The sequence below is a fragment of the Cryptotermes secundus genome, unplaced genomic scaffold (assembly GCF_002891405.2).
Source record: "Cryptotermes secundus unplaced genomic scaffold, Csec_1.0 scaffold724, whole genome shotgun sequence".
Lineage (NCBI taxonomy): Eukaryota > Metazoa > Arthropoda > Insecta > Blattodea > Kalotermitidae > Cryptotermes > Cryptotermes secundus.
The window spans coordinates 395973-419493 of record NW_019727403.1 but is presented as its reverse complement, the minus strand read 5'-3'; the positions used below and the strand labels follow the sequence as shown (position 1 = coordinate 419493).

The 23521-nt window shown below is 38.5% G+C and overlaps 1 protein-coding gene across 1 annotated transcript; it reads right to left on the bottom strand.

Annotated features, from left to right (window-relative positions):
* Positions 1-1123: 1123 nt before the first annotated feature.
* Positions 1124-20764, bottom strand: LOC111864739 (dehydrogenase/reductase SDR family member 4). Its single transcript, XM_023852231.2, has 6 exons — positions 20272-20764; positions 19703-19958; positions 18650-18796; positions 12915-13049; positions 3766-3821; positions 1124-1911 (listed from the first exon to the last, which is right to left on the bottom strand). The coding sequence occupies exons 1-6, from the start codon at positions 20382-20384 to the stop codon at positions 1797-1799; spliced, it is 822 nt and encodes a 273-aa protein (XP_023707999.1). The 5' UTR covers positions 20385-20764; the 3' UTR covers positions 1124-1796.
* Between the last annotated feature and the right edge of the window lie 2757 nt (positions 20765-23521).

The following is a 23521-nucleotide window of genomic DNA, read 5'->3' as shown; positions in this document are numbered from 1 at the left end:
CCAACAAACTGTCTTTCAGTTCCTTGGTACTGGGGTTTGTCACAGCACTACTGTGGAACACTGAGAAGTCTTTGATTTGTTTCATTCTGGTCCATCACACTAACAAATTACAAAGACAAAACAACTCCATCCAGTGTGACATGTAAGGGTGTTAAGTTTTCAAGTAGTAAAAACTTCAATAGTCACACTGGAAGAAGTTGTTTTGTCTTTGTAATCTGAGAAGTCTCTTAACACCATCAACAGGAAGCATCATGGTGCAAGCCAGTGCCCACCCCTATATGGCCCACACTGTCCAGGACACACTACACCCCACACAGCCCAGACCTGTCACTGTGTAACTCGACTTGCATGTGCACAGCCTCCTAAGGACAACACTACAGGGCTGAAGATATCATGGGTGCAGTGGTTTCAGCAGCACACCAGGGAATTCTTAGTGGTCAGAATCCATGAGCTGGTGTGTTAATGTGATCCCTGAATTAGCAGACTTGGGGGACTGTCCTTAATGGCTTGTATTCCTTTGTGAGAATAATCCCCAAATGGGTCTCATTTGAACCAATCTCATATTTATATATTTTATATACCAAGATGGCCTTTCCATGAAGACACATTCTTTACAGCAGAGAGTGGTTTCTGAAGGTATCACATGTATCATACCTCACAGCAGTGTTGCCAATCTTTGTATGCCAATATTCATTGTCTTTCTGGGTTTTTAAGTTTGACACTTGGAAAAAACGATGAGGTATCCATGGCAAGACAGATTTTCTTTACCCTTTCAGTCAGATGAACATTTATTATCTTCCTGGATATATTTTAAATAAATATTCTTTATTGTTTGCAAAGAAGAAAATGCACATTGATACTACAATGTTCATCAAGAAAAAAATGTGCTAGTAGCCACTCTTTATTTATTGAGCTACTGATCAGCTATCATACATCTGGTCAACTATGTTGACATATGTANTTACCTATACTTTTTCTTCAACCCTGAAGATGGGGGCGATACGTTCCTCCGAAACGTCGGTTAACACCACATATACACGGCGCCAAATCCCAGAAGACTGCTTTCTTCATAGTCACCGCCGTGAAAGCCTCAAATCTTACATATGTATTTTTGTTGTTACCATTAGAGCTGCTATTCCCAGATGTCTTAGAGTAATGTAAATAGTCACTGGGTTGGAATGAGGCTGCAGAACACTGATGGTATTGTGCTGTGAATTATTGTTCTATTGCCTCATTCCAACCCAGCTATCTATAACAACACTTCCTGCATCTGGTAGTAGCATCACTACAAAGGACAATACATGCACACAATAATTCAATACACACCTGTAACCTAACAGTCAATCATATTCAATTTTAGACACAGAAACAGATTTTACTTTAATTCACTTTAGCATTTTAACCATCAACTTAATTCCAGATGTAGTAACACATTAAATTCACTTTTATCTTAAAAATGCTACATTTATTATAGCTCCATCATGATATCACATCATCTGCTAACTCCAATTGTAAACATTGGCCATGTATACTATAGCTGTCATGTCAAAAACAAATGTAATAATAGCCTGATGATGTTAAGTTAGGTCAAAACATGCAGTGTACTAATCACATGATAATTTGTATAGCCAGTTATGATGATGGAAATTCTTTAATTGTTAAATGCTCCTTAGTAACCATAGTTTGTGATAAATCCTATTGCATATCACAAATCAGAAAACAAAGTTGAAAGTCCCAGCTCTTAAATGCTTCACTCACCAAAAAGTATACCCCTTTCCAGTATTCAATTTATAAGCCTAGAGTCTAGAAGTCATGCCTCCAGAAGCAACAATAGTCTCTCCGGTAATATATGAGGCATCATCTGATACCAGAAATGAAACAACACCAGCAATCTCCTTAGGGATGGCCATCCTGTGGAATTCATTAAATAAGAACTATTAGAAACAAAGGCACTTCCTTCATGAAGAGTACTGTCTTCTGGAATGTGACGCCATGTAGCCTGCTTCCAGGAACCTAGTGCCTTGGTTTCCACCTCCATTCTTCTACTCTGAAGATGGAGGAGCAGGTTCCTCCAAAATGTTGGTACTTATCTACCATACTACATGACATCAACCAGGCAAGTTGGCTCACAGAGTAATGCTTCTGACTTGTATTCAGGATGTACCAGGTTTGAACTTTGTATGTATGTATGCAAGAGGTGGGCCATAAAAACCGGCCCCCGCAGTGCAACCTTCAATGATCTATTGTGCTTCCCTTGGATCAGCCTTTTATTAATCATACATTTTTAATAAAGTGTAGGACCCTGCTTATGGGGGTATCATAAAGGTCACTTGGGTCCATAAAGACTTGCCCAAGTGGCGAAATCTTAAATAAGCTATGGCCTCACAATCACATAGGATGTGTGTGGCTGAATGATTTCTTGTAGGCACCTTTCACAAGTTGGGTTATCAGATTTGAACTTTGGTTGGGACATAAACTATCGTGATATGCATTATGTGTTCCTCAGTTCCTGCAGGCAAATTCCAGGACAGTAGTTACATTTGGTCATGACCACTTTCCAGTTCATTATATTCTATTGGGCAATATTATGACTACTTTCAGTTATTAAAGTTATCAAACCTGTCATGAAATGCTTAATGGCGACATCTGAACTGAATTTAAGATTTAAAGGTAGAATGTCTTTGAAGTGTTTTCTTCTAGGATGTAATACTGTGTAGTTCAGAAGAAATTCACTGAGGTTTTTGAGGAATGTACTCCCTCCACCTTCTGACACTGCTTTTTGCTAGTTTCTCGCCTTCTTTACGCTTCAACCCTGAAGATGGAGACAGCACATCTCTCTCTAATCTTGGTGAGCTTCTACTGAATTACAAGGCATTGCATCTCACAAGAGAGCACTCCTTTTAAGTCACCACTGTCAGAATCTAAAACACAACAGAACTTCTCTGACTGCTGCATCTATACATGCAATTGGTCCAGTATTTTGCATCATCTTTTCTACATTAAAAGATGATGGAAAAATTATAGTTTTCACTTCACAATATAAAAAGAGGCACAATAGATCGTTGTGGTCGTGGTGCAAGGGCCAAGAAGGCCCACCCCTTATACATTCATTCATTCACAATATAAAAACTGGTCATATAAATATTTGAGGTTCTCACAACAGTGAAGAGGATGATTATTTCGTTTGGGATGTGATAATATGTAGTCTGATAGATAATTACCAATTTTTCAGAGGAAACTACTGCCTCCAGCTTCAGGGTAGATGGAGGCACCAAGGTTCTCCAAAATGTTGATAATTTCCGGAGTACACAGCATAACCTCCCAAAAGACAGAATTTTTCATGGCTGTATAAAAATTAAGCCTAGCAGTAATGGAATTTAAAAATATTTATTGGTGGTGTGTGTCTGCAGAAACTGGTATATAAGAGCAACATATTGTATATTTTATTTTCTAGAAATCTGAACATTTTTCTGCTCAGTATTTTGACTGTCATTCAGCTGTAGCCTGTAAAGTGCTCCATAAAAACAAGGGGGATGTAACACTTTTAATACAAAGTTAGGCAAATGCTACTTTCAGCAAATAATCTGATTCATTTATCAGTTTGAGGGGGAGAAGCTAATTTTGTGAGATGCAAAATATTTTATCAAAGGGTGATGAGCATTTATTTGCATTTTAAAAGTAAACATAATGTGTTAAGGTAATATGCACCAACAAATTTTATGCAGAAAGCAACACATCAAAAAATTATCTTAATTATGGACATACCTTCCCATGGGGATACTACGAAGAAGTGCTTCCTTAGCTTCTTCTGTTTCATGCAACTGTAAAATAAAAGATACATCCAAACTAAATCATATACACTTCAAAATTTAAAACCATATATAAGATATTTTATCATCTGACTTTAAAATCTGTATAATCTCTTTATTATTATGCACTTCTATGAAACTTTCACAGATTGTTCTATATATACTGACTTTGCTTTTGTCATTTGCAATACTGAACTGAGTAACAAGATGGTGTCATGTACGTAGAGATCAGAGATCAGAAAGGGTTTATGAAAACCTTTCACTCTTCTGTTGATTTTCGTGTTGCTGTGGAGCAACAGTATCCTTGAGAGTCTTCTATTCATGTTGCACCATCGAGAGATATTCAGATACTTTGATTGCCCTCCAGCAGTACTCAATACTACCCTTCAAAAGCATAATGTCTCACTATTCCGTCTTCCAACAGTGACTGACTCAGCAGCATTTCATATGGAAACAACAAGAATTCATGACACATTTTTCATGCAGTGCAGGTTGAGACCCCAATATTTGGTGCTAAACATCTTAATTTTTGTTCTTTTATTTCTAGTTACTTCCATGTTGTACCAACAATTTGTTCCACACAAACAGAGGGAATATACAGGGTGTCCCAGGAGGAATGGACCAAACTTCGGGAGGGTGTTCCTTATGTTAAAGTATGCCGATATAACCCAAAACACCTATGTCCAAAGTTGAACGGTTATGGAGTAATGGCCAGAGAAGTGTCAATCTTTGACCGGCGTTGCACACTTGTTGATTACAAAATACATATTAAAACTGGCAGGAATATGTGGATTATGTAACGTTAATAATGTACGTAAGATCAAACTAACTTGTGAGTGACATGAAGCCATAAAATTGAGGTACAAAATACTTGCTCGCCATGTCATAATTGTCCTTAGGGTTTCCAAGCACTATACATGACACATGAATGGCAATTGCTGATGTAACGTGCTGACTGCGTGTTCTGATAAAGCCAACTACATAAGTATGGCTAGGGTGAATCACGGCACTCTAGGACAAACATAGATAAGGCCTCTCAGCTTAGCTTCAGTGATAAAGGATTTGTTTAGTGCTAACATTTCGAAACCAATTGTATTAAAGTGGAGTTATCTGGATGAAATGCAGAGCCATTTAAATGAAAAGCAGACGTCTGGTGTTGAGGTTGTTGAAGGGAATGGTTGTGGAAGGAACACCATGGAACAGTTAGTGGGTGATGGGGCCATAGAGTCTAATGTAGCAAATCATGCTACGATTTTACTGATGTCTCAGGAGAATACCTGTCTGAATCAAATGGGAGTCCATGATAATCCAAGCAGTGATCATTCCGTGGATGAGCAGAGGATAGCCAGAGTAGCAGAACAAACTGCTCCTCCGAGAAGGCGACGAAAGATCCCAACTACGAGAAATAAGGATTTTTTATGGGAATGATTTATAATAAGAATAAGGTGGATAATAGTAGGCAGTGGACTTCACTTGTAATTTATCATCAAAATATAAGAAGCATAAGAAATAAGAAAGAAGAACTAGACATTTTTCTAAATGATGCATGTAATTATCCTGATATTTTATGTATCAGTGAGCACCATCTGAGTGTAAGCGAGTTATCCATATTTTCTATGACAAAATATAAAATGGCAGCAGGGTTCTCACGTAACATGTGTCAGAATGGTGGAGTATGTATTTTAGTTAAAGAAGATTTATCATATCAAGAGCTAGATCTCAAAAATTTAAGTATGGAAAGGGTTTTCGAAGTCTGTGCTGTAAAGATAATTTTAAATAATAGGAAATTATGTATTTTATGTATTTATAGAGCGCCTGATGGAGATATATGTCAATTTATCGAGCGGCTAGATTCCACACTTTCATATCTAGTAAGCCTTAAATTGGAACCAATAATCTGTGGTGATACGAATATAAATTACCTTAGTGAAAACTGTAAAAAAGTACAATTACAAGCTTTATTAGATACTTATAATTTAACACAAATAATTGAGTTTCCAACTAGAATAAGTACTACTTCTGTCTCATTGATTGATCATTTTTTTATAGACAAGAATGCTTATAACAAATTCCAAGTTTGTTCTGCTATAAATGGTCTCTCGGACCACGATGGGCAAATTCTGATACTTGGAGACATGCTGGTGATGAGGCAAAGTGATCATGTTAGAGCATATAGAGACATTAATGAGGAAAACATAGTATGTTTTCAACGGGCTTTACAGAATGAAAATTGGATAGAAGTTTATAATCAAGAGAATGTAAATATGAAATTTAATATCTTTCACAACATTTTTTTATAAATCTTTGAAAATAGCTTTCCCATAGTATATAAAAAAAAGAAAGACTCTAATAATTGGATAACGAAAGGCATAAGAATATCTTGTAAGCATAAGAGAGCATTATACATCTTAGTTAAAAAATCAAGTGATGATAGTTTGAAGTTATATTATAAAAGATATTGTAAGATACTAGTAAGAGTAATAAGAGAAGCAAAGAGACTGTATTATCAAAAATTAATAATTAATTCAGAAAATAAAATACAAGTAACTTGGAAGATTATTAATAAAGAATCCGGAAAAAACCAGGTCTCAGATAAAGTAACAGAATTGCAAGTGGGAGAAAGTAGAGTAACGGATCCTAAGGAATTAGTGAGAATATTTAATAAACATTTTATAACTGTCGATGAATTTGGCAACAAAAAATGCTGATAAAAGTGAGGCAATTAAATTATTAAATAACCTTAAGTATGATAACTTACCTGAACTGAAATTAATACCCGTAACTGAGGTGGAAATAAAGAATATACTTAAGACACTAAAATCGAAAAATTCTACAGGCTATGATGGTATTTCTAGCAGAATATTAAAATATAGCATTAATCAAATAAGTAAACCACTTGGACATATACTTAATGCATCACTTGAACGTGGAATTTTTCCCGATAGAATGAAATTTGCGTCAGTAAGACCTTTACACAAAACAGGTGAGAAGGTCGTTATGGCAAATTATAGACCAATATCACTGTTAATAATCTTCTCCAAGATATTTGAAAAAGCGATGTATAATAGGATAAAGCAGCACCTACATACAAATAATCTAATTTCATCTGCTCAGTTTGGATTTAGAGAAAATAGAAGTACAGAATCTGCAATCTATGCCTTAACTAATCATATATTAGAAACTTTGGAACGACGCTGTCTTTCATTAGGAATATTCTGTGATTTGACAAAGGCATTTGATTGTGTGGTGCATGATATCCTTTTGAGCAAGTTGGCTGTATATGGACTTGGTGGTAAAACTTTAAGATGGTTGAAATCATATTTGGGAAATAGAAGGCAAAGAGTGGAATTGTATACTAATGGGAATGAAAAATGTTGTTCAGGATGGGAGATTGTTGAATATGGAGTGCCGCAGGGCTCGATTTTGGGTCCCTTGCTGTTTCTTTTATATATCAATGACCTGTCATCAGCATTAAATACTGATGATAGGTTATTGTTGTATGCAGACGATACAAGCATAGTAGTGTCTGGTATTGATATTGATGAAATCCAAGTAAGGTCTAACTTAGTGTTGAATTCTTTAAGCCGTTGGTTTGCAGTTAATGGCCTGTCTCTAAATCTGAAGAAAACTAAAGTGGTAAAATTTGATACAACTAATCGAGATAATATGTCTATACATTTAAAGTTTAATGATGAGATATTGCATCAGGAAACCCACGTTAAATTCTTGGGCATTGAAATTGATAAGACCCTGAATTGGAAGTCACAGATTGAATCGATGCTGTCCAGATTGGGCAAGGCATGCTTTGCAATAAGAAACATGAAATTGTATAGCAATATTGAAACACTAAAGATGATTTACCATGCATACTTTCATTCAATTATGAGATATGGGATAGTATTTTGGGGAAACTCGTGGGAGGCTAAGAAGATTTTTCTTTTACAAAAAAGGGCCATCAGGATAATGTTGGGAATGAAACCCAGAGAATCATGTAGAACAGTTTTTAAAAAATTAAAAATTTTGACATTGGCTTCTCAATATATTTTATCTTTAATGATACTAATGGTAAACAATCTGGGGCATTATACTTTTAATCATACAATTCATGGTAAATCAACAAGACAAGTTAGAAACCTTCATGTTCCTCAATCGCATCTAACAAAGAGGCAAAAAGGGGTCTATTGTATGAGTGTAAAAGTTTTTAATAGTTTGCCTGATTTTTTAATTGAGTTGGTACATGATAAAAAACAGTTTATTGAGAAACTAAAGGATGTATTGCTTCAAAACCCTTCTTATACTGTTGAGGAATTCTTGCTTTTCTGTCAAGACCTGTCAAGAGGTGTCTGACAGTGTACACTTCAATTTAACTCTATGTCCTTGGCTGTGCTTATGTATTCTTGCTGCAATTTGTATTGCTTTTTAACTATTGTATGTGTACTTGTTGCAATTTGTATTGCTTTTTAACTATTGTATGTGTATTTGCTGCAATCTGTATTTCCTTTTAACAATTTTATGTGTTTTTTTGACAAGTATGGATTATATATGCTAGTGATTTTGTTTGTGAATGTACAAGTTTCCAATGTCTTGTTGGCTTGTTGACATGTTTTATATTCTGTGCCTGTGCACATTTGTGAATAATCTGAAACGCAAATGTATATGTATGTATGAGGTATAGTGCGTGAACCTGCCAGAAGACCACACTTTTCTTGGGCCATCATCTCCGTAACCGTTCAACTTTGGACATAGGTGTTTTGGGTTTTATCAGCATACTTTAAAATAAGGAACACCCTCCCAAAGTTTGGTCCATTCCTCCTGGGACACCCTGTATTTACATCCCTTTGCACATTTATCACACACACTTCTGTTGTTTCCTCAAACTGTTTCACACTCCGGTAGACAGTGTCTCTCCATGGTACAACATGAACAGGAAACACTTCATGCTGCAACAGACAGCTCTTGATAATGTTGTCTCCCCACAGCAACATAAGAACAATAAGAAGTGTAAAAGGTTTTCAGTAACAAACACTTCCTGACCTGTTATATATAATGTAACCTTGTTACTCAGATTAGTGTTACAAGTGGAAACAAAATAAATATCCAAAGTGTGTAGAACAGTTTATGAAAGTTTCATAGAGTTGTGTTCAAAAGCAAAGGAGATACACAAATTTAAAAGTGTTAGATGATTAAGAAAAAACACCTGTACATTTCAGATATTTCAAAACATATAAACCATACACACAGCCTTTCTAAATTAACTCTCTATGACACATGCAAATTGCATATAGGTGAAACTATAAAACGAAGTACACTGTATTGGCAGATAACAGGAGTTCTTCATTCATGAGTTTAGTTCTCCTCTCAGTCATTTATATCACTGACAACAGCTGTACAGAAAAATGGCAGATTTGCCATTGCCTGGCCCTCCCCCAGTCACTTAACTTGACAGCAGCAGAATTCTTCCTGTAAGGCCTACAACAAGGATCAAGTGGACTGGTCCATCTATCAAAAGCCCTTAATGAACTGTGAGGACAGCTGCATCTCTTGCAATGGTTAATACTTATATGCTATTTCCGTATTTCATCATCCTGTTGCACATCCTTAATCCTTGACTTACATGCTAGCTCATACGTGCGAGGAACTGTACAGACAACAATGACTTATGGAAGAGTTTCATATGAGGTTTTATTACACATATGTAAGAAAATGGGAAAAGTTTAAGCTGATAATGACTGTGTGGGAACATCCCACATGCTAACACGCATCTTCGCCGGTCTAACAAACAGCACTCACTCCTAGTCAATATCACACTGCTGCACATTGCTGCCACCGCTCGTATTTATACAGCACTCGACGTCCAGCCCACCTGTAGATCATCATGTGCGCTAGCCAAGCAGTGCTCACAATTGCAACTGCAAGCTTAATCTCCGCCCAGCAAGCATGGTATAAAAGCAGAGCCCAAAGCTTGCAATCATCAGTGATCACATTCAGTTCAGAGCGATCAGTCATCAGCTCTTCACTGCTACCAGACAGCTAACATAGCTGCCGCAGCTCTCCAGCAGCCATGCTCTGCTACTAGACAGCTAACGTAGCTGCTGAAACTCTCCAGCAACCACGCTCTGCAACCAGGCAGCTAACGTAGTTGCCACAACTCTCCAGCAACCTCGCTCTGCGACCAGGCAGCTAACGTAGTTGCCACAACTCTCCAGCAACCTCATTCTGCGACTAGGCAGCTAATGTAGTTGCCGCAACTCTCCAGCAACCGCGCTGTAGGCAGCTTTTCCTACAGGTGCACACAGCACCACATTATCGGCCGGACAAACCAGCTGAATGGCTGTGAAGACTTGGTCTACTACAAAGGAGCAAATTCTACCAGCGCACTCACGGTGGGACAAACTGCCCTTTTCAGGGCCAGCCAACTTTTGACATTCCACATAGCTTCGCAGCTATTCTGTTCATTCAATTTATACCTTTTAATATATACAATTGTTACAGATTTATGTGGTTGTCTTTTAGAACATCGACAATCCCACAACTGACTAAATAACTAGCTAGCTAACTCCATGAAGCTGAGTTGCACTTGAGGAGCCACAACTCACTCACCCAATATTCTATCAAATCCAAAGGTTCACCACCACATTCACAACAGCTTGCCACTGGTCCCTATACTGAACCAGATGAATCCAGTTCATACCACCCTAACAAATTTCTCTAAGATACATTTTAATACTAACCTCCTATCTACATCTAGGTCTTCATAATGGTCTCCTACCTTCTGGCTTCCTGCCAAACCTGTGTGCACTTTCCTCTTTGCTCTCATCTGTGCCACATGACCAGCCCATCTAATCCTCTTTGACTTGAAGCTCATCACTGTGCAGTTTTCTCTAACCTCCTATTATTTTATCTTTCCTGGGTTCAAATATTCTCCTCAGCACCCTCTTTCTAAACATCATCAGTCTAAGTTCTTCTCTTAATGTCAGAGACAAAGTTTCACACCCATACAAAATTGCAGGAAAACTTACAGTTTTGTATATTTTAATTTTTACATTTTTATACAGCAAAAGGAAGACAAAAGGTTATGAATTGAATGGTAGCAAGCACTACCTGAATACAACCTGCTTGTAATTTCCTCATGAATCAAATTCTGATTTGTTACTGTTGTTTCTAAATATCTGAACTCCATGACGCTACCTACATTTATGTCATGATTTTACCATGCATTCTGGAGAAGAGACATCAACATACACTTAGTTCTCTGGCTTAGTTATAGACCAACCTCCTTACTATTGTCAATTAGAACTTATGTGTTTTCCTTTATGGTATGTATTTATGTTATCTCCCAGTAGATTTACATCATTAGCACAGGCCAGAAGCTGATGTGTCCAATTTAACTTCAGTCCCACCTTGCTGTCTTTGACCTTCCTAATGGCTTATTTTAAAGAAGTTGAAAAGCAAGGGTGACAAAGCATCTCCTGGTTTTATACCATTCTGAATAGGAAACACATTAGACAAATGTTTACCTATATAGACTTTACAAAAAGTTTCATTTAAATACATTTTACCTTTAAAGTAAGGACTTTTAAATTGTTGAGAGCCTGCTGCGGCCGGAATTTAAATGGCCCTAAATCTTTGAAGTTGCAGACTTTCAGAAATTGTTCTATACAATATAGAAATACAAACTAAAAACAGCCTGAAAAACAATAGTTTTTTTACATATACAAAAGAGCAATTTTTACAAATGAAAATACATTGTCATTATTTTGTCATGAAATGCAAAATATCATCTTTATTATATATATTATGACATTCAAAAGGACTTACCCATAGTTTTTTCTTGAAACATGTTGATTTTGTAAAAAATAATCACACTATATTCAATAATCCTTTGTTCAGATTGTACGCGAGTATAAACTGCGTCACTTCACAATTTATGATAATTCCATTCAGCACTCACAGTCTGACACACATGCGCCACTGGTCGAAGCAGTCCTCGACACAAAGACCAACATCAAACTTTTTACAATAGGAGAGGGTACTCATGGTTTTCCTATTTAGTGAACACACATGATGTCTTTGTTTCCCTTTGGATGGCCAGTGTTGCGAATGTTTCACCTCTAGTTGACTCAGTTGGGCCCCAGATGAACTTGGCCACCCCCAAGAAACGCCACTGACCATGATATTCGCTTCATGCAACTGTACAATTAAATCTCGCACTAGGATTTCGCAGAATTTTTTATGTGTCATTTTTCTGCCACATGACTTGTGCAAAAATAGGCATTGAGAATAGGCATGTCTAGAAAGTGAACAAATATTTCTTTGTCGATTTCCATGTCCTCCGGGAAATTCTATAACTATTTACCATCCTGTCAGCTTTATCCACAAAGCCCATATGTTCACTGTTGTCTTCAATGGCTCTATACCTCTACCGAGACACAAAATAAAAATGGTTTATAAATAATTGACAATCCGACACTGATTTTCTGACTGATAATTCACTACTGAAAACAAATCCTTGAAAACGACCCACTTCCTTGCAAGCTGAAGGAGCACTAATCAGCATGCTCAGATGAATATTTACTTCTCAGTTTTCAAAACAAAGCTGTGCTCTATTTGGCTGACCCTCATAAACAGTCATATCTAAACATAAATAATACTGAAACCAGTACCGTGATAAATGATTTCAATGCTCAGAGCTAAGGAATGAACCACTGACTTGACATTGCATGGGTTTGTTGTGGCTTCAACCTGAAGATCAAACTGTCAGCACTCCCAAAGGGTGCATGTGTACTGCGTTAAATAAGTGTAACATTCGGCCACAGCAAAATGTTACTTTCTGTCAGATATAGCTGACATCTGTACATTAAAGGTTAGTAAGCCTAACTAGTTTCATGGGTACCCAAAAATCAGTGAGAATATTGTCCAATACTTGCTTTGTAACTGAGTCATAGGCATTCCTAAAGTCTGTTGAATAGCTGATGTAATGTCTCACTGTACTCCCATTACAATGAGACATTTGCAAAAAACTCACAAGTCTTCTAATAGCAACATTAATATAAACTGAAAGCATTATCTGTTTTTAATATTAAATAAGGAACGTGACATACTTACAGCTGATGAAAATTTTGTGATGACAATGCCAGGTGCAACACAATTAACTCTGATGTTTTCTCTTGCCAGATCTTTGGCTGCCGCTTTGGTGAGTCCCAGCAATGCAGTCTTACTTACAGAATACACACCTAGCAGCTGCAAAGATAAGTGTCATTACAGGAAATTAGTTCAAAGGGGTTACACACAGATATGAGCACCTGTGCGATTTCATCTCTTAATTTCTTAATAAGAGAAGATGGGTGGAGTTACTACCGACTGGATTAAGAAAGAATTCTTGGCAGATGCAAAGATTTTTCTCTTCAACACCATGTCCAGACCAATTCTGGGGGCCACCTAGCCTTCTATCCAATAAATGCTGAGGAATGTTTCCTTCGAAGTACAGCAGCTAAAGAAGCTAAGTTGACTGCTTGCCTCATCTCATACTGAGGTTAATGGTGTATGGAACTTTACCACCAGTCTTCACTCAAGCATTCATGATGTACTGCATAACCATTTCCTATCCTGTTGCAACACTTCTGACACTGTCATTTTCCCATACAGATTCACTGATGGAAGCCACAAGCCACAATCTTCAAGAATTTACCACCATATGATCATGTTCTGAGTGTGGAACTTTACATTCTTGGACAGTTCTCCCAATAATATGCAAAGGTGGAAGGAGTTTCTTACTTCTCCACATCACCCCCCAACCCAAAAAAAAAAATTCATGCTTGTCTAATTTGTAGCTAGTAGGAGCATAATAAAGAATTATGCCCAGGAGCTGCTTTACAAGGACCTTTTATATAGAAGATGGAAATGCAGAAATGTTTAGTCTCACCAACATAAATATTTTGAAATATAATTCCACTGTTGTAATTTTTTTATCATTTTATACCATACCTTAATGTGTACAAGACAGGTGCACCTACAAGAAATTTACACATGACACTAGATGGTTCATGCAGGATTGTAATGGCTCTAGTGAGCCTAACTCATTCCTCTGTGTAATGTCTGTGTGACTGGCAAGTTCTTCCACAGTGTGTAATTCCCACGGGGGCCCTGGTATTAGTGAGGTGGAAATTCTGGATTCTGCCACCGCAGTGTCTGTTTACGAGTGAACTACTGGCATCTCCAAGCACAACAGCAGAGGGCAACACATGATTGGTTAAAGCTAGGCATTATGGGAAGCATCTTTCAATACATCAGTGCAGTCCATTGAAGTAACATCAACTGAGTACTCAGAAACTGAGAAATACATCATAGGCTTAACAGATGAACTTATCTGAAGTTATTTATGGATATAAATTTAAATTGATGTACCACAGCTCATGGGGCTAGATGCTGACTCATCACAGAGGACCAGGTTCATTCCTGGATGACTTCAAACATGATCTGTGGTGGACAAAGTAGAACTGGAGATGGTTTTTTGGTTTTTGGTTCACATTCTTTGACTTTCCCCTGCTAATCATCATTCCGCCATAGCCTCATACCTATCTATCACTGCCCCTTCCCCATTCCCCCAGGTAGTGAATTATCACTCCCTCAGTCTTGAAATCTGGGGCTTCATCTCTGATCTAGAACTAGGCTGGTTACAAAGCAAGGAAGTTAGTTTATGTTAAAGCTTACAAATCCTTTATCGTGAAATTATAATAAAGGTGCTCAATTCAAATAATACTAGCCAGAGCACATTTTAAATGAATCTAAGTGGACTAAAATATAGGAAATTATGCATCCATAACATTTTGGAACTTCATCTAAATACATTATTTAAAAAATTCAGTTTCTATCTCTCAGAAAACTTACTGTGTCTTGATTACAAAGATCAGTCAGTTAATGGGATAGATAATAGATGGAGGCAGCATGTTCCTACAAATCACTGGTAAATATTTACAAGACTTCATTGTGTCACATCCAACAAAAGAGTAATCTGTACATAATTAGATGGCAGATAATACTGTGTTCATCCTTACTTTGAAACATCATTTTCAATAACAGAATAATATTGTGACATACTTGTACAAGGCAAAAACTGTGAAGCCAGCAAAAACAGCCATTGCTAGGAAATGGCTCTACAAACACCCCTGTTGCTAGGCAAGAGACACATAACATGCAACAATGGAGTAACTGGGAATCAGTGCTCTCTACATGGTCCATGCAAGCTACATGATGCAACAAAGAAAACTGTTGGGAGAGGTGTTTTCTAAGCAGTCCATGGCAAGGCCATATAACGAAGGCCAGATGCCATTGAAGTCTTGAGCCTTGAGACAGCAGTGAGAAGAGTATGAGGTTGGTGTGAGATGGCTGCCAGGCTGTGAGTTGGTTGGTGAGTGAGTGAGTTAGAGGAATGGTGTGGGTCAGTTCTTGCGAGCTGTTGCTGTTATAAGCTGATAGCTAAGGCACAGGGATAGCTCGGGAACCCAAAGGAAGGGGAATGTCTGCTGTTGGAAGCCATTACCAGAAAACTGGTGAGGACACAACAAACTGAGAAGACTTAGTACATACTGTAGTGAACTGTAGTGTGTGTGAATTAGCGATAGTGTTATAGATACTTGTAGTTAGAATCTGTAAGTGTTCAATAAATCCAATTACCGATCCAAACCCCATCTATGGTCAGACTCATACACATGACAATATAAACCAAGCACAACATATAGTAGTTAGAAACTTTATTTACTGGATAAAATATGCCTTATGTGTTTCAGCCATTTAGTGCTATCATTATAGGCTTATGTGTTAAAGAGAGCATTGCTTAGTAGACATTCATTTCTGGTAGTAACATTTACATTTAAATTCCTTTATAATCAATGTGTAAAGAGTTCCCTTGTATGTACAATTTGCCAATGGACTGCATAATTTTGTATATATTTTGTCTTTTGTTGGTGTTGCTGTTTTTATGTGGATTTCATGCAGAACATGATTGATATCACATTACTGCTTCATTGCCTGCCATGATAACACTGTGCAATTAGTTATTTGTCTTTAACCTAGGGTGAGGGGGGCATATTGTAACTGAACCACTGCCATGCACCCATTTAAATTTAACTAAGTTTGTTAATTAGAAATTTGTTTCACAGTTGGATGTTATGAACAAGTCAGTGAGACATAGGCCTATTCTTGCATGTAAGAAGTAGCTTATTCTCAAGCTTACAGTAGAACCGGAAGAACCCCTGTTGATATTTCTGAGAATTTTAGCTCGAAAGTGTAACTGCAGCAGTCTTTCAGAATTCAAAACTTGACAGCTTCGGCAACTCATAATTCTTAAGGAGGACGGCCAGAGATTGAAGCCAAGCGTAGCATCCATTGAGGACCTGTCAAAAGTTACGTTATGTCTTTATGAGCTAAAATCCAAAGTCACAGTGAGCTGATTGGAAATCAGGGAAATAAAGTGAACTCCCTAATTTCAAAAACGTCCAATCACTAGAATTTAGTGGTGTGACAGAGCCAAAAAGCTGATGGACCAAGGACCTCATGGTTTGGAGGGAAGTGAGTCATCAAAGTCAGTCACAGACTGGCTCTTGTAGAATTCAGAAGCAAAACTTGTGATTACACACACCAGCTCTTGTAGAATTCAGAAGCAAAACTTGTATCGGTCACACACTGGCTCTTGTAGAATTCAGAAGCAAAACTTGTGATTACACACACCAGCTCTTGTAGAATTCAGAAGCAAAACTTGTATCGGTCACACACTGGCTCTTGTAGAATTCAGAAGCAAAACTTGTGATTACACACACCAGCTCTTGTAGAATTCAGAAGCAAAACTTGTATCGGTCACACACTGGCTCTTGTAGAATTCAGAAGCAAAACTTGTGTCAGTCAGTTGAAATTCCATTGTCTTACTAATAAATATTAGTAACCAAGTTGTAAGTGCTAAAGTAGTAACACTAGAAGCAAAAGTGTTGTGCTTCAAAGAAACGAAACTAAAAAATTAAGCACAGTAACTAAAAAAATTAGTAATGGAGTGAGTTACAGGGCATAAAAAGCGGCCTCCATAGTCTAGGGGTAACGTTCTCACCTCATGACTCAAGGTGCGTGGGTTCAAACCTGGCGGAGGTCGTGGAATTTTTAAGGGCGGAAAAATTCAGGGAACAAGTCCACCGGGAGGGACTTTAAGCCGTGGGTCCCGTGTTGTAGCTTTACGGCACGTAAAAGAACCTCATGTCCCAAGGGGACCACTGAGCCAAATTCAGGACATTTCCCACACAACAGTAGTCTCTAACGCCTCTGGTAGATGGGGGAAGCATCAAGATACCGCTGAGCCAGTAGAGGCCAAACTCGCTGGCTGAGTCGGGACTGATGGCACGCACCAGTACCAGTAGGGAATAGAGACTGGTAGAATAGCATAGGGGGACACACAATGGACCAACAGTTGGTCTAAGTGCATGGGGAAACCCACCCTCTCCAATACAATACAATACAGGGCATAAACATTTAATAAACAGTTAAACTTGATATGTGCACGTGTAGCTTCGAGTTTATTTCCTGCCTTCTTGGAGTTTAGGCCCACTAAAGGCCTTGAGAAAGAGACCCTCAGCTCTACCAAAAACAACAAACCTCACCTCCTTATATAATAAAAGCAACCTGAGATAATTATTTGTAAGCGCAAAAGAGGCAGCTATAATAAAGGCAACCAACGAGCAGTAAGGCGGGAAGGAGCAGTTGCAATATGTAACTGCATTTTTAATTATAAATTTCCTAACTAAGCATCATTCACTATATTGCGTGGTGTGCTCTTTGCAGCAAGGCATCAGATGGTATTTTGTTCATCTGAAGAATGGTGAATCTATACCTCCACTCCCCCATATGTCTTCATATAATAGTTTTATAGCATTTTCTGTTTCAGTTATTGAGTTATTTACGTTGTGGTGTTTCCATATAATATTTACACCCATTATTTAACAGACTTTCTTCTTTTTCTGGAAACCGTAGGTTTTATAAGTTACACATTCTTGGGTAGGAATGCACAGTGTTTCGCTTCACTTCAATTTTTTTTTTTGTTTTGGCTGGTGTTTTCCTTTTGCTTTTCAATACGTTATCAGTTTCATTAATAGTGTCTGTCCAGTTCACTTTTTGGTTTTATTTTTATATTATTTTGAATCAGATTCCATGTATTTTGCCAATAGTTTGCATTTTGAAGTTATAATTTATACAGCTGTTTATTACGGTTGTGATNATCACGTCTCTGCTGTTTATAACTTCATAGGAAAGAAAACACGCCATTCACAGCAGTTTGAATGAGGAAACCTCTTCCAAGAGCAACAGGATTTTGCTGCAAGACAGGCATATGTAACCATGACTTAGCGCTGTTAAACTCGTGTGTCATTAAATATAGTTCTCCTGACAACAGGCCAGTGAAAAATCTAACAATCAACAGCAAAACCATCAATTATTATGGGCGTTATAACATAGGTGTGCAGCTGGACGAAACATACACGTCGAACCCCCCCAGACGATTTAAATACCTGACGAAACATACACGTCAAACCACGCTGAACGGTTAATATTCAGGAGTCTAACTTCATTCTTAATTCTAATTTTTTTTTACAGGAGTACTGCTGCCCTTGATTTTTATTTGGGCATATGTAGGTGTTAAACCTTCATTTAGACAGGTCTTATTAAACCACAAGGTGGCATTGGTTTTAAACAGTTTCCTTTCAACATCTGTAAACTGAGGTATACTTCTTGCTTGATTAGCATGCTACTTTTAATGAAAGTATAACAACTCAAATGTCTCATATAAAATAATTTTTAATACTAACCCCTAAAGGATCAAAGCCTGCAATAGAAGCTATATACACAATGCTACCTCCATGACGCTTCCGCAAGTGAGGCAGGACTTCCTTGGAGAGGAGGTATGCAGCTTTCACATTCACCTCAAATATCTTGTCCCACACTTCTTCAGTGCTCTAGAAGATAAGAATTCATATTATTCATACAACTATTATGTTTCTGGTCATTACCCATCATTCTGTTTAAATTTAAAGCACCATTGTGTTTTATTTAGAATACATAACCTTTTGGAGACTGGATTCTGTCTCCATCTTCAGATAAAACCTACTCAGTTGGGCCCAATCGATAGAGGCAATCCCTATCTCCAGACACCTCCACCAACATAAGATAAGGTATACAAACCAAGCACAGCACAAATCATCTGCGAGTGTTAAGACAAAACATTAAAACTTTAAAAAACTCCACATGTATGAGGCCTAGCACCAGAGTACTATCATAATTGAGGTCATCATTTGAAAGATAAATTCTCTGAATGATAAAAGTAAAAGTATCCCTGTAGCAGGCCATAGAGGTCCATAGGGTTGTGAGATGTTGAGGTTCCCACATTTTCTAGACAATCGGCTTATAGATGGTGGAAACGTTGTCAACACTATGCGCTGGCCGCCCTTTACCCCCAAGAGTACTCCTGGTACTCAATTCTGTTAAGAGGCTGAGTCAACCGCAGGGCCATAGTACAGCTGGAAGAATATGGTCAATTGAAGAAAAAAAAAATGGCCTGATCGGGACTCGAACCTGCAACCTTCCAGCTTGCAGCATTGTGCCTCAACCAACTACCTCCAAATATAATTTTCCTTGAGAAGAAAGCAGGAAATTATTTGCAGCAATATACACTATCTGAACCTCTTCAATATCACCAGGAGGGTTTGAGGGGAATTACAGAAACTTTCAGGCTAAAATTCAAACTAGATACCTGTGTTTCATCTGCACTAAATGTGAGATCTCTGCAGGATATTTTCTTAATACAAATAAAAACAGCCCATAGTTAATGCTGAAACATGAGTACCCAAAAGCTTATACATTACCTCCAACACAGGTCCAACCCCTGGGTTGACAGCAGCATTTGAAACAAGGACATCGATTCCACCAAATTTATCTTGCGCTTCCTTAATAAGACGCTCCCTGTCAGACGCTTTTGACACGTGACATACAACACCAGAAACTGAATAGCCACAGGATCTCAATTTCTCAACGGCGCTGGTAACATTATTCTCTTTACGACTGCTTACGACCACACTAGCTCCATCAGCTGCTAGACGTTCAGCAATTGCAAAACCAATGCTACAACATATAAAAGATCTGTGAGTACCGAGTTCGAAGTTCTGCATACACATTGTAAACGAATAGCATAGTTGCATAATATATCTTATTACTGGCAGATTTGTGATACTTTGAAGCATCTACAGATTTCTTAGTGGTTATATTTTCTAGTGCGTCTGCAAATTCCTGAATACAGTCACTTATTTTTCTGCTTTTGGCGAAAGGGGGGAGGTTAGGAAATTAGTAGGGTTATGTTTCAATAGTCATTCTCATCTTAAAATTGAAACTACACAAAACAAATTTTCCGTTTCGTAACGTAGCACATCAATCTTACCCATCAGTTGATGCCGTGACAATTGCAACTTTTCCTTTTAATTTGCCATTATATGCCATGCTTGATAATGGTCGCCTTATAAACTTATTTACGACTGTTCTGAGCATATTCATATGACGTCAAACTGTATTACTTAATACGATGAATTATTAAATAATATCACCGCCCACTATGTTGTTGTTTACTCAGTCGCCTTCCTGCGGATGTATCTTCACACATAAACAGTCTTTAATTATGTCATTAACCATGTACAATCTTGCCTAGCACATTTACAAAACACTGCTGAGTTCACGCTTGCTATGTGGTATATTAACTAGATCTAACTTCGATCCGCGAATTTGACAGACTGTGTGCAAATTTTCAGTTTCAAGGTCCAAAATGTGATTACTTTGGCTTTAAGAAAATTCTGGATGTTTACATTACTCATTCAATAAAACAATTTAATTAACAGAGAACACATATTCGCTATACGCGTATTCCTTACGCTAATACAAAGTTTGCTTCTTTTTTTTTGCGCCGTGTGATATTTAAATAACCCGCCATGCGCTCAAGAACCGAATCTGGCAAAGTCATGTTCATTAGAAACAAATGAGGGACACCTTTAGCGTGTGCAAAGTTAACAATGCATCACTACGTTGCATGAATCCTGTAGGAATAAAACCATACATGGACGTCTTATCGGTCTTATCTATGCACCACGCTCCGGAAAATTTTCGTTAATGGTGGGCAACATGGCCGCGCTGACGCCACATGGCATTACTGCTGCCATCTCTACGCAGACGTATCCTGACTAAATGAGCTGTGGCCACCAGCACCGACAGCGTGATCAATAAAATAGAATGCTACCATAACACCCTATGCTTCCACCCCCCCTCCCCAACCCTACGGAACCGACAATTGACATGAATATCAATACATAATTTTGCAACCACATCTCTTGTGCTGCAAAGGTTCTTCCTCCTTTTTTTTTTTTCTTTTTCTGAACTGTGTTCAATATCACTTCACTCATATCCGCTCCAAAGGATATGAGGGAAGTGATATTGAACTCACTTCAAAAAAAGAAGAAGAAAAACAACGTAGAAAGAACCTCTGCAGCACAAGGGGACAGAGCTGAAAAAATAGGAAGTTTCTCACCAGTGCCTGTAAAGTTTCCATCACACATACTTCTGTTTAACCTCATACAGTTGGTAACAACTTACACTTGAAAGCCACATAGAACATAGTTCTTTGGTTACATTAAAGCATTACAAATCATATATAGCAAACGGTAATACTGACGTTTCAATTTATTATTAATTTCACTAGGGAGACGTGCAGTACTAGACAGGAATATATGGCAAAATTACAACATATTGTGACGTAGATGGAGGAGGGGAGGTGGGTGTCGCGAAAACTCTGTGATATCGCGAGTGACGTCACATACACCCATTCCGTCCATCAGTGTGCAACGCTCGGTAGACACCACTTTCCCCGCGGTCACGTAACACGGGACGCCACAGTTGCTACGTAGCCGTAAACAACTCCCATAAGAGAAGCCCAGCAACGCCGATAAACACGCGACTAATCAACAAGGAAGCAAGGCGTTTTCCCGTTGTCCGGCTGAGGGTTTATAAGAGAACTACACTGCCTACACTGCGGCCGACAAAAAGATTACTTGCTGTGGAAATGTAACAGAGCGCAAGAGGCTCAGACTCCAGGTAGTTCAGTTAAAGTCACGCACAAGCAAACATAAAGATGTGTCAAAGAAAGCACGAGAAGAACTTGAACGTGAGAGAACGACACAAGGACTCGTCGTGAAAGGAAATTTCGAGGTATGTGCAAGTGCACAAGCAGACGTGCTGCACGGAATCCCAGCAGATACGAACATCAAAAACTGGATACTGTGGAGGTGTCGACCCCCTCCAAAACGAAAAAGGAGACTTCAAGCAGAGGAGGAACCGGTAACGTAGAAGTACCGGCCTCCCGAGGAGGAGTGAATGTGCGACTAATGAATGTGAACAACTGGATCTTCTGGCAAGTGAGCAGGAAACCGCTCGAGACGAGCTGGTCTTAAGAAGGTAGGGGTTGTAACGGAATGAGAATGTATGTATGTATGTACGAAAGGGTAGGCATGCTCGGCCCTTGCACTTAGAACTCAGTGGCCCATTGGGCTTCCCTTTTTTTAATTATTCCCTCAGCAACCCCACGTTTCGGATGAACGCAAGATCCTGTAATTTGGGACGTCGAAATAGTCACTTGCTTCCATAAAATACTGACCCAAGTGGCACAATCTTAAACAAGCTAAGGCCTCACATTCGCACAGGATATGTGTGGCTGTTTCACTTTCTTCTTGACACCTCTCACAAGTTGGACTGTTACTTAGTCCCAATTTGAAGAGATGTCCTTTGAGGTGACAGTGTCCTGTAAGTAGTCCTACCACCCATCGTAGCTGGTTCCTGTTGAGCTTCAACAGTTTCTTCGCTCTTTTATCAGAAGGTCCTCGTATGAGTCCCTTAGCTTGCCTGAGTCCAGTTATTGATTCCCAGTATTTCTTATGTTTTATGTTAGTCCAGTCCCTGATTGCCTGTTTGGCAACTTCAAGAGAGATGCCACAGGCTGGTTCAGGTCCTATGAACGGATGTTCAGCTCCAATTTTAGCTAATTGGTCTGTTGCTTCATTTCCAGCAATACCCTCATGCCCCGGCACCCATATCAGTTGTACCCCGTTATGTTTGGCCAGTTCCATGAGGGTTTGGTGGCAATCCCAGACCAATTTTGAATTGATCTGGTGTTTGTCAAGTGCTTTGAGTGCTGCTTGGCTTTCAGATAGAATGTAGATCTTCCTATTTCTATAGTTCCTATCTAAATTCGCCATAATACATGTTTTAATGGCATGTACTTCTGCCTGGAATACTGTCATGTCCTGCCCAAAGCTGAAACTAAGTTTCCTCCTCGTGCCATGGCAGTACACACCAGCTACAGTGCCCTTATTTCTCTTGGAGCCATCTGTATACCAGATCAGTCCCCCTTTTCTGTCGGGCCAAAACCTATTTTCCCATTCACTCCTTTCAGGAAATCTGACTGAGAAGGGTTTTTCATATACGAGTACAAGTCTCAGTACAATTTTGTCAGACCCCATTTGTAATGTGGGTTCTGTTTTCATGTCCCGAGTCATGTCTGCATGGCCGAAACCATCATATCTAAATTTCCATTGTGCACAGCACTGTAGACGGTAAATTCCTGCCCTGGCCTCTGCATCCAACTGCATATG

What these genes read in the sequence shown, in the direction of transcription:
- LOC111864739 (XM_023852231.2), bottom strand. Translation starts at nt 20,384, where the DNA reads ATGAATATGCTCAGAACAGTCGTAAATAAGTTTATAAGGCGACCATTA. An exon ending in CAGGCTTTGATCCTTTAGGG is followed by an intron (nt 13,050 to 18,649) that starts GTTAGTATTAAA and finishes TTATCTTTGCAG; the next exon opens with CTGCTAGGTGTGTATTCTGT. An exon ending in CGTAGTATCCCCATGGGAAG is followed by an intron (nt 1,912 to 3,765) that starts GTATGTCCATAA and finishes TGAATTCCACAG; the next exon opens with GATGGCCATCCCTAAGGAGA.